The sequence below is a fragment of the Asparagus officinalis genome, chromosome 10 (genome assembly GCF_001876935.1).
Source record: "Asparagus officinalis chromosome 10, Aspof.V1, whole genome shotgun sequence".
Lineage (NCBI taxonomy): Eukaryota > Viridiplantae > Streptophyta > Magnoliopsida > Asparagales > Asparagaceae > Asparagus > Asparagus officinalis.
This window is the reverse complement of record NC_033803.1, coordinates 35,477,004-35,494,726: the sequence shown is the minus strand read 5'-3', so window position 1 is coordinate 35,494,726 and position 17,723 is coordinate 35,477,004. Positions and strand designations below refer to the sequence as shown.

The following is a 17,723-nucleotide window of genomic DNA, read 5'->3' as shown; positions in this document are numbered from 1 at the left end:
ATAATTGTTTTTATCTTTAAATGCAGGTTAATGAAGAATAAATCCCAAAAATCTCATCTCTCAACAAAGCCCCCTTAGTAAGTGAAGAAATGAAGCAAAAGAGAAATCAAGAAGCTCATTGAAAAATCAAATTGCCAATTTATCAAAAAGCCCAAAGCTAAAAAGAAGAAGAAATGGCAAAGCCCAAAAGCCCAAGCCCAAGAACAATAGAGAAGCACGGACAGCAAACTGAGAAAGGCTGACATCGATGACAGCATCGACGGGGGCATCGATGCTAGCATTGAGCATCGATGTCCGTATCGATACCAGCATCGATACGCCTAATTATGCTGGCATCAATACGTCCGTGATTCTGTTACAGATCTAAGACTAAAAATTATTATTTTTGGATAAGATTTCAATCCAATGGCTCTCATTCACTAGTGTTTACTATAAATAGGGGTAGAGAGTGAGGGGTTAGAGGTTAAAAAATTTTGTGACTCCATTTGGAAAGGGGGGTTACTCTTAATTGAGAAGACCTTCAAAAAATTATAACTTTTTGTTGCAATCAATAAAATTTCTTTTTACCATTTAAATTTTCTTCTCTTTGTTGGATGATGAAGATGGAGATGAAGAGCAATTTGAAGGTTTGTTTTTCTTTTATTTTTCTCTTGTATTTCTTACTTCTTTTTAGTAATTTCTTTATTATTGTTTATTAGTTTAGATTTACATTCATGTCTTGTAAAGTAGATTTATTTTCTTGCATCTTTATTTCTTTTGCAATGTAGTTAGATTTATTTCTTGTTCATAGTATAGTTTTTCTTATTTTTTTCTTTTGTTTTGTAATTAGTTCTTATTCTCTTTAATTTATTTCTTGCTTTTATTTCTTAGGATGTGAAATTAATTATTGTAGGAATTTTAGAATTGTATGAAACTAGTCTAAATTTCTTTATATTATATGAATTATTCTCTTGCACTTAAAATGATCATGTTTACGATAAATCAACTAGAGAACTAATTGATAGAAGAAGAATTTGATAATCTATACTTATCGTAAGTGGTTTGATAGGTTATATTTATGAATTCTATGATTACTATCTTGTTGTTGTTCTTATCATGATTTTTATTTTGACTTAGATGATAATTTGATAGGTTATACTTTCCTTAAATGATTTGATAGTCTATACTTAATAAATCTAAATTGAAACATGACAAAAAGAGAATAGTTTGTATTTAATAATTGAGATTAGCTAGTTGATTCAATTCTAGATTTCTCATATCTTTAATTGAACCCTCCATCTTTTGTTTTCTTGATTTTTCTCTTTTCAATTCTAGATTTCTCATATCTTTAATTGAACCCTCCATCTTTTGTTTTCTTGATTTTTCTCTTTTTTTCTTGCTTTTTATTTTATTCTTTGATTCTTTCTTCTCTCCTCTAAAATTTAATTTATTGTCACTTGCATATATTCAAAACAATCACTTATCATATCTCTCTCCATAATCACACTTATTCTTTATTCCTATTTTTGTCGTGCACAAAACATAAGAACCAATTCTATTAATCTCTTAAAATCACCTTCCTCGTGGGATCGATATCTTTATACTATAACTTAATTGATTGTACACTTGCAATTTTTGGGTATATATTTATGCCGCAACAAGGAGTCAAGCCTGACACTTCATATCACATAGTTTATCTCAAAATATTTATAAATCTGTTGATGATAGAAGTTCAGAGCAACTATAAATATATATATATAATCGGTACTTACAACCCACAAGCTAGCTGTTACAAGCAATTTACTAAATAGAGCACATTTTTTACTGTATGTAACATAAAAAAGGAGGCTATCCATATAACGCCTCTTAGCAATGTGCCATAACCAAAAGTTCGGCTATTATGTAGCTACACCAGATCTAATTTTTTTTAAAAACAATGGGGTGAGCTAGGGCTCAGTGATAATATTTTCCACTAGAGTTCCTAGATAACTAACAAAATAATAATAAGAATAATTCCTAGAAATAATAAATTATAAGTTTTGCACCAGAATTCAAAAAAATTGCAAGTATGGTCTAAACAACATACTATGATATTTTTATAGAAGAATGTAACAATTATATTTCTTTCTTATGTGAAACTAAATATACTATAACATTTTCTAGAATCAAATCCTTTTTGAATAAAGGTAAACGTTAAGAAAGAAAAAGAACTACTAAATTTGTATAAAACCATAGGACTATTATTTTCTCAATTTCACAGTCAATTGTCAGAATGTTAAATCTCGATGAGTCATTCGTGAATGTGAAAATCACCTCATAGGTCATACTAATGCTACGAATTATAGCTCTATAGCATGAGAATACGTAAAACGCATCACATAACAGATAATTTCTGGGAATTGAATGCACCTATCATTGTCATAGGTTACTGGCCAAATACAGAGGGGCTAGAATAGATTTTAGAAAGGCCAATACAGAAGGGCCAAATAAAGATGCATTCATCATATGACAGACAAAATAATTCCATAGTAGACTTTTTGAGGGTTTAAAAACATCGAGAATCACTTGTCAAATTAGAAATACCTTGCATATCAGAATTTACAAATATTTTCAAATGAAGTAGACGAGGGTAAAACTCATCATCCTAGTTAAAACAGTTTACGGATTTCACTTTTCTTTACTTTTATTAGATACTAAGCCATAGAAAATCTTTGAATGCATTAAACTGTCGAAACACGTTTAAACAATTTCTTTTCTTCAAAAGCTTTCAAATAAAGAAATACCCACAATTATTTGAAATCGCATGAGAACCAAATTCATTTTTCATAGTTCATTTAAAATCAAATTGATTTTTCATATTTTATATGAAATCAACATCGTATTACGGCTTACGCCACAAGTGAAGTAGATCAAATCACCTTTAACTTTATATACATAAAAATGATATATTATTTATTTTTCAATCACAAGATATATAAAAAATAATGTTGATGCAATTTCATACTGTAAAATACTAGTGAGAAACAGACTCACCTCTAGCGGACACGACTTCTTCAAAATATTACTCCTCTAGATATCAACCATATCCTACAATATAAGATATAAGACTAATATTAATTCTGAACAAATATATATTATATGATAATCACTGCAAAGTTTAGAATCAATCAGATCAAATAATAGCTTATCTATGAATAGGTTTCATGTAGGCTTCTTTTCTAATTTTAGCAATTTACCCAGCTTAATTCCTAACTAAGTTTGAATTTTCTGGGTCTGATTGTAATTTAATGAAAAAACAGGGTTCTCACGAATATTTTCATTCCTCTTTGTCTTTTGGACCTATATAAAAACTAAAAATCTTTTAGGGGTCCCAAAAAAGTTTGGTTATTTTACTTTAAATCCCTTTTTCTCTCTTCTTTATCTCTTTCTTCCTGTTCATCCTCTTCTCAATTCGTTTCTTTTTTTTCCTTCTTTTTTTTTTCAGTTGGACATCAGAGGCATCTCTCTCCCCCCTCTCTCTCCTTCTGGTGACAGGGAATCGCCGGTGACCAGGAGCGGTCGACAGCAACTCCCCCCGGATCTAGGTTAGTATTTCTCTCTCTCTCTCTCTCTCTCTCTCTCTCTCTCTCTTACTATGATTTATAAAAGCAATTACACAAATCTTTAGTAAAATTTCAAAACATCATTCTATTAGGTTTCTATGATAAATTTATTTTTTTAAATCAAGAAATTTCAGATCAATCATGAGGATTGGGTTATACCTCAATTGATTTTGAACTTGGGGTGCTGTTCAAGTTTCCTTCTGTTGCGAACATGGTTAATGTTACAATATCTCTTGTATTTTGATGATAACAAATCATTGTTTATCTAACATATTTTACTGCAGATTCAAGATATACATCTCAAAGCAACAATCAAGATATTAAGACTATATCAAAGACAAGATTTCAAAGATCAAAAAGATGAAGTTAATCAAGTCACTTCGCGCTTCAAGAAGAAAATATACTTTACAAGAGTGATGTAATTTTGTCTTTTCTTTTAGAATCTTTGTACAAGCCTTGATCACACACACAACACACTAATCACTTAGAAAATCATAGAAAATATTCTAAGTATAATCCTAAGTCTAATCAACGAATGAATAACATTTTAAACTATTGAAAATATGTATAACATAGTTTCTGGCCGACCAAAGAAATGTCTGGTCGACCAGATATAATAACCAGAAACAGAGATTCAGAAAAATCTCTGTCTGATCGACCAGATATGGACCTGGTCGACCAGAGACTCGGACAGAAAAATTCCAGGAAGCCTGTCTGGTCGACCAGGCCTTAATCTGGTCGACCATACAGTCATTTCTAACTGTTATTTTTTCAAAATGATTTGAATGTTTTATGAACGTTTTGGCAGTTATTTTTGAAATAATTTGAACTAAACTTGTGCCTATAAATAGGTGTTAAGTTCTGAAGTTAAAGGAGAAGATTCCTTTCCATAAACTTGAGTTTTTCTTGAGTTCTTAACTCCATTTTCGAAGAAAAAAACTGAGTGTTATTTTCAGTTTTGTTCTTGATTAAAACTCCATTACTCTAGAACAAAAACCATTCCTATAGCCTATTGTAAGTCACTCACATCTACACATCAAGGCTTATAGGAAGAGAAAGAGTTGTACCATTTTGTTTCAGTTTGATAATCTCTTGAAAGAAGAGATTGTTGTGGCATTGGCAATTGAAGATTGTCAAGGTTGTACTGTTTGCTTGCGGGTTGCAAGTGCTTGCGGTTTTGCAAGTGGAAATAGTGGAGAAATCTCAAGCTAGGCTTGGGGACTGGATGTAGGTCTGGAGGACCGAACCAGTATAAATCCTTGTGTTTGCGTATGCAATTTTCTGTGATTGTCTACACATTGGTTTGATCTTTCTTACTCTTTGTGATATTATTTTATTGAAATTTAAAGTTTCCGCATTAGATTTCATAAACACTATTCAACCCCCCTTCTAGTGTTTGAGTGCCATTGCAGCGATCCTTCAATTGGTATCAGAGAAGGTTGATCAAGGATAACAATGGCTACATCATCTACATCACAGTTCAAGGAAGGACATTCTACTCAAAGACCACCACTTTTCGATGGTTCCAACTACAACTACTGGAAGTGTAGGATGAAGATCTACCTTCAATCGATAGGATTCGATCTCTGGAACATAGTGGAGTCTAATTACAACAAGCCTACTACTCCATACTCTGAATGGACATTGGTGGAAAGGACAAATGCGAATCTTGACGCCAAGGCAATGAATGCATTGTTTTGCGCAATGGATAAGAATGAATTCAACCGCGTGTCTACTTCCAACACTGCACATCAAATCTGGCACACACTTGAGGTAACCCACGAAGGAACTTCTAAGGTTAAAGACTCAAAAATTTCTGTTTTAGTGCACAGGTTTGAAATGTTCAAGATGAAAGACAACGAGACAATTGGTGAAATGTTCACAAGGTTCACCGACATCATCAACTCCCTAATTGCGTTAGGAAAGGACTATACACAAGTGGAGATGGTTAGGAAAATCCTCCGGGCTCTTACTTCGGATTGGGAAAAGAAGACTACCGCAATAGAGGAAGCCAACGACCTCTCCACATTGACAGTAGAAAATTTGATAGGGAATTTGATGGCATACGAGGTGCAACTTGAAGATCGGAAAAAGGATAATGAAGATAAGAACAAGAAGGTTCTTGCTTTCCAAGCATCTACTGATGATGAGGATTCCGATGACGAAGAAGAGTTTGAAATAATCACACGCAAATTCAGAAAATTCTTGAAGAAAGGTAAGTTCTCTTCTAGTAAATTCAAAGATACTAACAAAGTCACTTGTTTTGGTTGTAATAAGCCAGGACACTACAAGAAAGATTGTCCCCTACAACAAAAGTTAAAGTCGAAGTCTTCTAACAATTTCAACGGGTTCACAAAGAACAAGAATGAACAAGTGAAGAACAAAAAGAAGAAGGCTTTGTCGATAACATGGGATGATAGTGACCAATCATCTTCAGATGAAGAAGAGGAAAAAGAAGATCATCAAGCGAATATGTGCTTTATGGCAAATGAATCTGATGATGATCAAGTAAGTAATCATGATGAGTTACTTGACGCATTTAACGAATTATTTTTGAAATACAAGCAACTAAATTCTTCTTTTAAAATATTAAAAAATGAAAATGAAAATTTGAATAACACTTTAGTCTCTCCTTATGCTTCACACATAGAAGATCTTAAAGAGAAGAATAAAGAGTTATTTTCTGAAAATTACAAGTTATCTAGTCACAATCAACTTCTTAAAAAAGAATGTGATTTCTTTAAAGTTCGTATTTCAAATTTGGATGATAATGTTAAAAGTCTTAAAACCAAATATGAAACTATATTAATGAATGTAGGTAAATTTAACAAAGGAAAAGAGAATCTAGATAATCTACTTTCTTATCAATTACCTGCTAAGAGTAAACAAGGATTAGGATATGTTTCTAACTCCAGTAATGAGAAAATATACTCTTCTATGCAAAAGAAAAATCATGCTTATTTATATTCTAAATTTGTGAAAAGTAATTATCATGCACATAGTGATACATCTATGCATGCTAGTTCTAAGGTATCTTCACATAATAATAGAAAAATGCATATGAAAAAAGTTGCATGTAAGAATATTTTAAAATCCAACTACATTTGGGTTCCTAAAAATGCATGTTTAAGTGATAGAAAGATATACTTATCAAAATACAAAAAGGATATTTGTGATTCTAAAAACTATCTTTCATATAATGTAGGTAAACCAAATTCTTATTAGGTTTGGTTTCCTAAATGCTAATCTCATGGACCCAAAAGTTAAAGGGTACCAAAACATATTTCTTTTATTTTGCAGGTACCTAATAAAAAGGAAAAATGAATTTTAGATAGTGGATGTTCCAATCACATGACCGGGAACAATGACTTATTCTCTTCCATAGAACTTAAAGATGGAGGAACCGTTACCTTCGGTGACAACAATAAGGGTCAAGTGGTAGGAATTGGAACGGTCAGTATGAACTCTAAAACTCTTATTAATAATATGTTTGATATGTTTGCTTTTGCTAGTTATTAATGAACAAGTATGTTTGCTTTTGCTTAATGAATTTTATTTTTAGCAAATATTCTTGTTATTTATCTTGGTTAACATAAGAGAAATGTTTCATAAATTTTTTTTTAACTCATATTTTAGTTCTTCTAACCAATTCTTAAATAACTACTTGATGGTTAGTCTCTAATAACTACTTCCATGGTTATAAATAGAGAAATATTTCTTCTTAAACAACATAATACATTCAATATGACTCCCATAGAAAACTTAATTTTCATTGCAAGCTTATGTCTTCCTATTTGGATGGGAGATGTAATGGACTATGTGCATAATCTTGAAGATTTATTTGAAGTTTTAGGCCATGTTGAAGAAATATTAGGTTGTATTGAAGAAATGTATTAATTATTTCATTATTTATTATTATCTCCCTTTCTATTCTTCTTTTTGTTAATGACAAAGGGGGAGATATATTAGAATATTGAAATATTGACAACTATTGCAATATTGAAATATTGACATGTATGCATTGTTATACAATATTAGGATTACTAATAAGTGCTATTTTTGTGTGTGTTAAATTAACATGTATGCATTGTTGCAGGGGGAGTAAGTATGTTTAATTAAAGTTTTTCAATATTATTTGTCATCATCAAAAAGGGGGAGATTGTTGAGAACTTGGTTAATGTTACAATATCTCTTGTATTTTGATGATAACAAATCATTGTTTATCTAACATATTTTACTGCAGATTCAAGATATACATCTCAAAGCAACAATCAAGATATTAAGGCTATATCAAAGACAAGATTTCAAAGATTAAAAAGATGAAGTTAATCAAGTCACTTCGCGCTTCAAGAAGAAAATATACTTTACAAGAGTGATGTAATTTTGTCTTTTCTTTTAGAATCTTTGTACAAGCCTTGATCACACACACAACACACACTACTCACTTAGAAGATCATAGAAAATATTCTAAGTATAATCCTAAGTCTAATCAACGAATGAATAACATTTTAAACTATTGAAAATATGTATAACATAGTTTCTGGCCGACCAAAGAAATGTCTGGTCGACCAGATATAATAACCAGATACAGAGATTCAGAAATTTCTCTGTCTGGTCGACCAGATATGGACCTGGTCGACCAGAGGCTTCAGTCTCGACCACAGAATTTACAAATCGCCTGTCTGGTCGACCAGGACTGACCAGACTCGGACAGAAAAATTCCAGGAAGCCTGTCTGGTCGACCAGGCCTCAATCTGGTCGACCATACAGTCATTTCTAACTGTTATTTTTTCAAAATGATTTGAACGTTTTATGAACGTTTTGGTAGTTATTTTTGAAATAATTTGAACTAAACTTGTGCCTATAAATAGGTGTTAAGTTCTGAAGTTAAAGGAGAAGATTCCTTTCCATAAACTTGAGTTTTTCTTGAGTTCTTAACTCCATTTTCGAAGAGAAAAACTGAGTGTTATTTTTAGTTTTGTTCTTGATTAAAACTCCATTACTCTAGAACAAAAACCATTCCTATAGCCTATTGCTAGTCACTCACATCTACACATCAAGGCTTATAGGAAGAGAAAGAGTTGTACCATTTTGTTTCAGTTTGATAATCTCTTGAAAGAAGAGATTGTTGTAGCATTGGCAATTAAAGATTGTCAAGGTTGTACGGTTTGCTTGCGGGTTGCAAGTGCTTGCGGTTTTGCAAGTGGAAATAGTGGAGAAATCTCAAGCGAGGCTTGGGGACTGGATGTAGGTCTGGAGGACCGAACCAGTATAAATCCTTGTGTTTGCGTATGCAATTTTCTGTGATTGTCTACACATTGGTTTGATCTTTCTTACTCTTATTTTATTAAAATTTAAAGTTTCCGCATTAGATTTCATAAACACTATTCAACCCCCCCTTCTAGTGTTTGAGTGCCATTGCAGCGATCCTTCACCTTCCTCTCCTCTCCTATTCCTTCGTTCTCCTAATTGTTCGGTTTATGATTTGGAAATGATGAGGTGAGTTGTGAGAGATGAATGACTGAGGAGTTTTGAGCTGCTAGGGATTTCATACGGCTTTTTTTTACCTGAATTTGCTCCCCGTTTCCTTCCTATATATTTTACTAGAAAAATTTCTCAAGGACCCAAAATATGGGACCAGTAGAGGGGACAAGTGAGGTGTCTCCCTCCTATTGGATAATGAGTTGGCCATCATTAATGATGACCAACTCATTATCTAATAGGAGGGAGACACCTCACTTGTCCTCTCTATTGGTCTCATATTTTGGGTCCCTGTAGCAAAGCTCATTTTACTATGAGGCGGTGAGAAACACCGACAGTGGAAGGCGGTGAGAAACATCGACATCCGATTTTTTTTATGTATTTGTTTATTTATTTTTTTAATATATTTTATAATTTTTTTTTATCTGGGGCTATTACAGTTTAGGTCCTCGATCGGCTTCTTTGCCATTTATAGGTGCTTAGGGAAGAGAGGCGCAACATTGCTACGATCAACTTGATGATCCAATCAAAATCCAACACTGTCACCATCCTCTACATTCGTTTGAAGGAAAGGAAAGTCGATCTAGATTTATAAACACTTCTCTAAAACGGGGACACATGACCGGCTACGGAGCAAGACACATCCTGAGTATATATGATACGTTTTTATGGTGCACAAGTTTGACAAAAAAGAGTATCACTGTCAATAAAAGTTCTCGACCACCATTTGGTCAGGAGTGAAGACGTTTATGTGTCTTGAGTGAAGGACACTTAAGTGTTTCGACCGCTTTGCTTTCAACACGCCTTTTAAATTTCAAGGTAGGACATTCGATTATCAAGAGAGACGGAATTATACAAGAAGTATTTAAGCCTTCTCTAGAGAGACGTTCCTTTCCAAAAAGCTAGTCTTTTATCAATCTGACCTCATAAAGGATTGCTATCAGAGCGAGAGAGTGCTGTAATCTTGATCAGAATTCCCAAAAAACTGGGCAAGTAAATGGAATTATACAATCTTGCATCGAATATTTTGATCGCTTGTTCTTCAACAATTTAATTTCACGCAAGTTGACTAATATGAGCATTGCCAGTTATAATCTGAAATTTTGTACATTCGCCTGCTATCCCATCTTATGATAGGCGCTTGGATGACAAACTTATAAATCGACACACTTGGCAGATTGTAATTGTTACAATAATCATATATTAATGAAAAATATGCAATAGCACTTACTTATATTGATATGTCACTTATATAGGCCAAATGAATTAGTAAAAAATTTTCATTCAGAGCTCAAAACATAACTATCATTTTTATCAGTTGACTGTAATACAATACCTCATTGTATAATACAAGAGGAAAACATAATAGTACAGTACCATAGGTATTATTCCCTGAAATTTGGGAAGTATATATGTACACTATAAGCTATGTATAGAGTATGCAGTACCATATAATCTCTAGAACTATTAATAGCGTATGGTCATGATCAACATTGCTATGGTGCCTCTGCAACTTTGTTAACACGAAGTTGAAGTCCATTCACGAGTCTGGCCGATGGAAAGAATGACATGCGATCATCTTTGAGTTGCATCCACCTGCAGAATAACAATCACAAGAGAAATTTGGTTTTTAAAATTATTTTCTACATATACTAATTCCTACGGAGAAAACTATATGAAGATGTAGATATATACGTGTATTTAGTGACAAAATGATGTAAAAAGAAAGCAATCTGAAGTTGAGCAAGTTCAGCCCCTGGGCAATGTCGAGCCCCTCCTCCGAAAGGAGAAAAACATGGGCTAGTTCTCCAATTTCTCTTTTCCTATAAAAAAATAAATGTAAGCACCAAAGTTTTTAAGAAAAATAACTTCCATAGAAATAATGTTCATGCATATTTATATGCATGTGTATGTACATACATATCTTATCCAATTTTAATTTACCCTGTTCTCTTCCTTCATCCACCTCCATGGATTGAATTGCAAAGCTCCTGAATATATGCTCTCATCCAAGTGAACTGCAGAGAGGAAGGGAACCACGAAGACCCCTCTTGGAATTGTATAATCTGTCACAAATTAAATACAAGAATTAAAAGAGTTCCTTCATATTAAAGTAACAAATAACAACATAGATGCAAATTCACTACAATTAACTAAACAGGAACATGGCAATGATAACCATACCATAATATTGAACATCCTCTTTTGCCTCCCTCATTAACCATATTGCTATACCTCCTAGTCTTAATGTTTCATCAATAACCTGCACAATTTTACAATGTTATTACAATCACTCTTTGATAACTGTTGACACAATTGAAACTCCTACATTAGAAATATAACTTACACACTGAGTGAATGTCATGGCTTTATAATCCTCCCAAGCGAGAATATCCCCGTTTCTCGTGCTCCTTATCTTTTCATGCTCATCCTGATAAAAAATATGTTAGAAACTCAACAGCTTAAATCTGAAAAGAAAAAGACAGAATTTCCCCCCCTACTCACGAGTAGTTGTTCTAGTGCATTAGGGCATTGGGTAAGAAAGTAGACAGCGAAAACCATCGTTTTTGCAGTCGTCTCATTTCCGGCAAAGAGCAGATTGATGATGAAATCTGCGACTACTTCATCTGGCAAGCTTTCTTCCTCTAATAGTCTTCCAAGAACTCCAAAATTGGATGCTGATTCAGTTTGATGCCTCCAAGCCTCTATTTTGTTCTTGATCTTCACAATGATTAATTCCCTCGCCTGCAAATTCTCATCACAGATAGAACTCATTTTCTTGTTTTTTCACGGGCTTTTATTTGAACTAAGTTTCACTTGTGAAATAGTCTTACGGAAATAGAGAAATTTGAAATAGTGTTAATTGCATATTGACCACCTGTGCTATCGCCAGATAGACCCCCTGTAGTTCCAATGTTGTGGATAGACCCCTCAATGAAATGTTTTGAGTTTTTACACTCAGAGGAAGTAAAATTGTCTTCTCATAAATAGAGCTCTGAGTGTAAAGGAGTCGAAAACAATTCAATCAAGGGTCTATTCAAAATTGGGCGATAGTACAGGGTGTCTATCCACAGCAATATAACTTCAGGGGTCTATATGCAATCAACACGTTAAAAAGTTGCATATGCTACCATCTTGATAAAAAATTACAAATGAGTAATTTGCATATTGATAATTTCATCTAAGAATTTATAAGATCGATCGATTTCTTTTACCTTCATGGCAGTGTGATAAGCAAATCCAGGCAAGTTGATCGGAACTGAAAGACAACCATCAACGAAATCAGAGAACAAGCAGGCCATCTCATTGATTTCAGACTCACTAGAAACCCCAAGTAATTGATTAACCATCAAATTAATAGCCACCTAAAACCAAACAATTCATCCTCGTCACATACAATCCCAAAATCTTATAAAAATTTAAAAACAAAATGAAGAATATTCCAATTATACCTTCCTGCAGACATCCTGAAGCACAATAACCTCACCATCCCTAAAACTATTAAGCATCTGAAGCATCACCCTTTGAAGCTCACCCAAGAAGTTTGAATTAGAATTGAGCTTCTCAAGCCTCATCATCTTCATAGAAATCCCATGAAGTTTTCTCTGCTGCTCCCCGTGGACAACTATAACGCCATGTTTTCCAACTAAATCACGAAAAGATTTCGGGTAACTTGACTGAAATAGCTTTCCTTCATTGTGCATTATATATCGGTTGAAGGCAGGATCAGCAGAGACCACAGCCAGTCTTCCGAATAAATTACAGGTAAAAATCCTCCCATATCTGAGCATAAAATAGAGATATATGGATGTTCGTCCTTAATAGGAATTTTATAAAAAAATGTTGTTAAGTAACATACCTCTTAACTTGTTCTTTCACAAAGCTTGGAGGGTTAGAACTTGAAACAGCATTGTACCATTTGAGGCTATGGCCTATTAAAGGCAAGCCCTTTTCTCCTGGTGGCAATTTGACTGAAATTTTATTGGGCTTCCTCTTTCGACTGAGTCGAAGAAACAAGAAGGAAGCAAAGATTGCTATAGTTATGCTCGCTATCATAAAAAGGTTGCCTTCCATTTCAGTGCAAATAATGCAAACACCGTCTTGAGATCAAACAGAGAACATGTATCAATAACCCACGTTACGTATAAAGACTGCAAAAAACCATAATTGCATTTGGTTATGTACATACATTTTTATGGGTACTCTGTATTCACCTTGAGCAACTTGAGATCGAGCAAGTGGTGATGTAGTTGGCACCCTCTTTCTTCTACTTCTTGTTCTTGTGAGCTGTGACTGCTTTTGGTGGCAAGAACAGGATCATATATTTATACATATTTATAGGCAAATGTGGCAGAGAGAGACTTAACAGAGAGAGCAAGTTGTTGGGCGCTTGTCGGTTGATCATTAGTGAAACCAGAGAGCATAAAACCTGGAGAGGGATTCCCAAAGTTGAAGACCGCGGGAAGCGAGGAAGGCAAAGTTGACTGCAAATATTTTAACGTGAACTCAAATATAATTCTCACTGGCAACCACTTTTTTGAAAACCCAAGCTATAGTATGTGTAATCTTAATAGACAATGACTGTTATGATTTAGTTCAGGTTCAACAGATATTTAACTGGATAGCCTTAGATTAGGTAATGCGACCATTCCTAAGAAAAAGTAATCAAATCTTCACATCATTAAGAGATACCTAGAAATACAAAATAATGCGATCCGTATCTAATTATATGGATATCCAATGTTTGTTCGTCTAGAATGTGGGTATTAAATAATAAATGACTTTTGTGAAAGATTGTTGTAGAGATTGTCAGTTAATATTCTCATGTATAACCTTTTAGATTTTTTTAATTAAATTAAAGGTGCAAGCTTTTTTATCAAACGATACTAGTTTATATATAAGGGGGTGTTTGTTTGCATGCAAGTGAAAGATGAAAGTGAGAAAGTTACTTTCATTTAACAATTAAGATGTTTGTTTTCATGTAAGTGGTTATGAAAGTGAGATGTAAGAAAGTTGCCACATAAGATTTAATGCAATTTTGACTTCCCCTAAAAAAGTGGTGAAGTCACATGAAAGTGACAAAAATGTAAGTAATTTAATTAAATGATTTTAATTATATTTTCTAATTAATCTTATTTTGCCACGTCATCTTCACATTGCACTTTCGATAATAATTTAATTTTTCAAACAAACACTGTATTTCACTTGCGTGCTGACATGGATGTAAAAGTCATTTGTAAAAAAAGTAACTTACATATTTTAAATTCACTTTCAGATTGCCAAACACCCCCTAAGTCGTTTCCAAACAAAAGAAAAGAAATATAAACAAATCTGGATTAAAACATATTAAGGGCAATAACATGGCCGAGTGCATATAAGTAAAATCATCATATGCATTAAATTACAAGAATTTTTTGTTGGGAAATATTGAGACTTTTGGGAAATTGAATTAATTTTAAGCATAAGCTGAGAATCAAATTAAGCAATATGAGTAGCACAAGTCTTGTAGTATACTTAGCATTTTCCAAAAAACATTCGCTTTAGTTATCATATTTAATACAATTTCTCTGAAGGGTGAATTACACTAAACCCCCACAAACTTTCAGGGGTTTTGCATTAAACCACTCTGAACTTTCCAAGTGACACTTCGGGTTTTTACAACAAACCCTCCACAAGTTTCAGTATTTTGCAAATAATCCCCATAAATTAGAACTAGAAAACTAAATTAGAACTAGAAAACAACATAAAAATGCATTTTGAAAGTTATCGGTGTATTATGCAATTTTTAAAAAAGATTTGGGGGGTTTTCTGCAAAAGTTATTGGGGGTGTAGTGATATTATGAAAGAGAAATACAAAATAATGCGATCCGTATCTAATTATATGGATATCCAATGTTTGTTCGTCTAGAATGTGGGTATTAAATAATAAATGACTTTTGTGAAAGATTGTTGTAGAGATTGTCAGTTAATATTCTCATGTATAACCTTTTAGATTTTTTTAATTAAATTAAAGGTGCAAGCTTTTTTATCAAACGATACTAGTTTATATATAAGGGGGTGTTTGTTTGCATGCAAGTGAAAGATGAAAGTGAGAAAGTTACTTTCATTTAACAATTAAGATGTTTGTTTTCATGTAAGTGGTTATGAAAGTGAGATGTAAGAAAGTTGCCACATAAGATTTAATGCAATTTTGACTTCCCCTAAAAAAGTGGTGAAGTCACATGAAAGTGACAAAAATGTAAGTAATTTAATTAAATGATTTTAATTATATTTTCTAATTAATCTTATTTTGCCACGTCATCTTCACATTGCACTTTCGATAATAATTTAATTTTTCAAACAAACACTGTATTTCACTTGCGTGCTGACATGGATGTAAAAGTCATTTGTAAAAAAAGTAACTTACATATTTTAAATTCACTTTCAGATTGCCAAACACCCCCTAAGTCGTTTCCAAACAAAAGAAAAGAAATATAAACAAATCTGGATTAAAACATATTAAGGGCAATAACATGGCCGAGTGCATATAAGTAAAATCATCATATGCATTAAATTACAAGAATTTTTTGTTGGGAAATATTGAGACTTTTGGGAAATTGAATTAATTTTAAGCATAAGCTGAGAATCAAATTAAGCAATATGAGTAGCACAAGTCTTGTAGTATACTTAGCATTTTCCAAAAAACATTCGCTTTAGTTATCATATTTAATACAATTTCTCTGAAGGGTGAATTACACTAAACCCCCACAAACTTTCAGGGGTTTTGCATTAAACCACTCTGAACTTTCCAAGTGACACTTCGGGTTTTTACAACAAACCCTCCACAAGTTTCAGTATTTTGCAAATAATCCCCATAAATTAGAACTAGAAAACTAAATTAGAACTAGAAAACAACATAAAAATGCATTTTGAAAGTTATCGGTGTATTATGCAATTTTTAAAAAAGATTTGGGGGGTTTTCTGCAAAAGTTATTGGGGGTGTAGTGATATTATGAAAGTTCATAGAGGTTTTTTACAAAATGCTAAAAGTTCATTGGGGGGTTTAGTGTAAGTTACCCTCCTCTAAAATGTAGAAGCATGAGATCACATGAGTCGGTTTCTGTTGTTGCTGTTTGATGGTTTTAAGTCATCCTCTAATATCGGAGGTAAACAAGCGAGTAAAGAGACTTGAAAAGGCAAAGATTGTAAAATGGTCTGCATTGGCATGGAGTTCCGACCCTTTTAACTTTTGGGAGAAAGGTTCTGTTGTCCGATTGGTGAAGGTTACTCTGGATGTCCAAACATGGAAATGACATTAGATCAGTTGAAGAGGAACATGCCGATCAACTTTTTCAGTCTTTGGCCACTCTTCAAAGGTTTGCATCAGAGGTATTCAGATATTAGTCGCCCCAATCTTCACAAATTTCGTATTAGTACCTCAAACCTCAATAATTGCTCATTAGTCCTTCAAATCGTAAGGGATTGTTTGGTGGAAAATTTGTAGTAAATAAAATGAAAGAAATTTGATTTGTATTCTCTCGATCTTAATTACAATTCGAATTCTGATTACAAAAGAGAAGAGAATTGATCTGAATTCTCCCCTTTGTTTAAGTCCGGGTTCTTCACAGTGGCGATGAGATGTCTCCCTCGAATGCTCGTGTCGAGTTTGCTTCTCGTTGATGATCCGAACGTCTTGTTTCACTGGAACATGGTCTTCTCCTCACGATTTGATGTTGCGGAGAACTTACAAAACAAGTTTTAGAACTCTGGAAGAGTTGATAACTCTGAACGAGTTTGAAACTCTATGAAAGAGTTGATTTAACTGAAATCAGTTTATAGCCAAGGATGAAAACTCTCTGTTGTCGAACGTTGCTGAAGAATGAACGTCGATCCCCCCTCGTTGCCATGACGAAGATCTCCTCTTCACTGCCAAGTCCAAGATCCAAAAAACCTAGCCTAAAAGAAGCCCTGAACTCAGTTGAGTTTACTCGTTTTTATAGGGGATTAAGGGGGTATAACAGCCCCTTAAATCACTCCTAAGTGGGGTGTAACCGCCCCCAAATCATGGAAAACGGTTTGGAACCATTCAGCTCATGTTGAATGAGTCAAACAATGCCCAGTTTGGCGTTCAGGACCATAACTCCGCGTTTTAGACTGGAGACGCGGAGTTGGGTACCCATTGGGTGTTGAAAAACGCGAGGACCGCCCGTGTTTTGTTTGCTGAGGGTTGGAAACGCGGGGGTCGTCTGCGTTTCAAGAACTGAAACGCGAGGGTGAATTCCACGTTTTAGAAGGAGCTAATGACTTATAGCTTCTTCTGTAGAGCATTGTAAGGACCATTGTTGAGTGATCTTTGCCTTAGCTGTTTTAGGGTGTGAAAGTTGTCAGATTAACTTTCATCATCGGTGTTTGATGGAGGATCAGCTATCTATTGTGTTTTTTAGACAGTCTACAGATCTCCCTCCAAAGTTTTTGAAAGTTCGCGGTTGACTAGGACGAATTTTTGGAATACTTTGGATCTCAACTCTGATCTTGGAGCTGTTGATTCCTTGTCGTAAAGGAATCGTTCTATGCACTCGCTTCGAAGGCATCTTGGTTAAAGGGATTTCCCACGTAGGACCTGTGTGAAGGTATGCGTCATAATCCTGCTTCTGGAATGCGGGGGGTGGATCCCTGCATTTT

The 17,723-nt window shown here is 33.8% G+C and overlaps 1 protein-coding gene across 2 annotated transcripts; it reads right to left on the bottom strand.

The window, feature by feature from the left end:
* On the bottom strand, positions 10,426–13,361 carry LOC109825982 (abietadienol/abietadienal oxidase). Of its 2 annotated transcripts, none has more exons than XM_020392914.1 (10): positions 13,252–13,361; positions 12,922–13,162; positions 12,515–12,845; positions 12,278–12,427; positions 11,568–11,807; positions 11,410–11,493; positions 11,247–11,325; positions 11,007–11,128; positions 10,758–10,885; positions 10,426–10,658 (listed from the first exon to the last, which is right to left on the bottom strand). In XM_020392914.1, exons 2-10 carry the CDS (start codon positions 13,134–13,136, stop codon positions 10,559–10,561), a joined length of 1,449 nt encoding a protein of 482 aa, XP_020248503.1. In that variant the 5' UTR covers positions 13,137–13,162; positions 13,252–13,361; the 3' UTR covers positions 10,426–10,558. The 2 variants fall into 2 exon arrangements, with proteins under 2 accessions (XP_020248503.1, XP_020248505.1); XM_020392916.1 differs by having other exon boundaries at positions 13,277–13,348.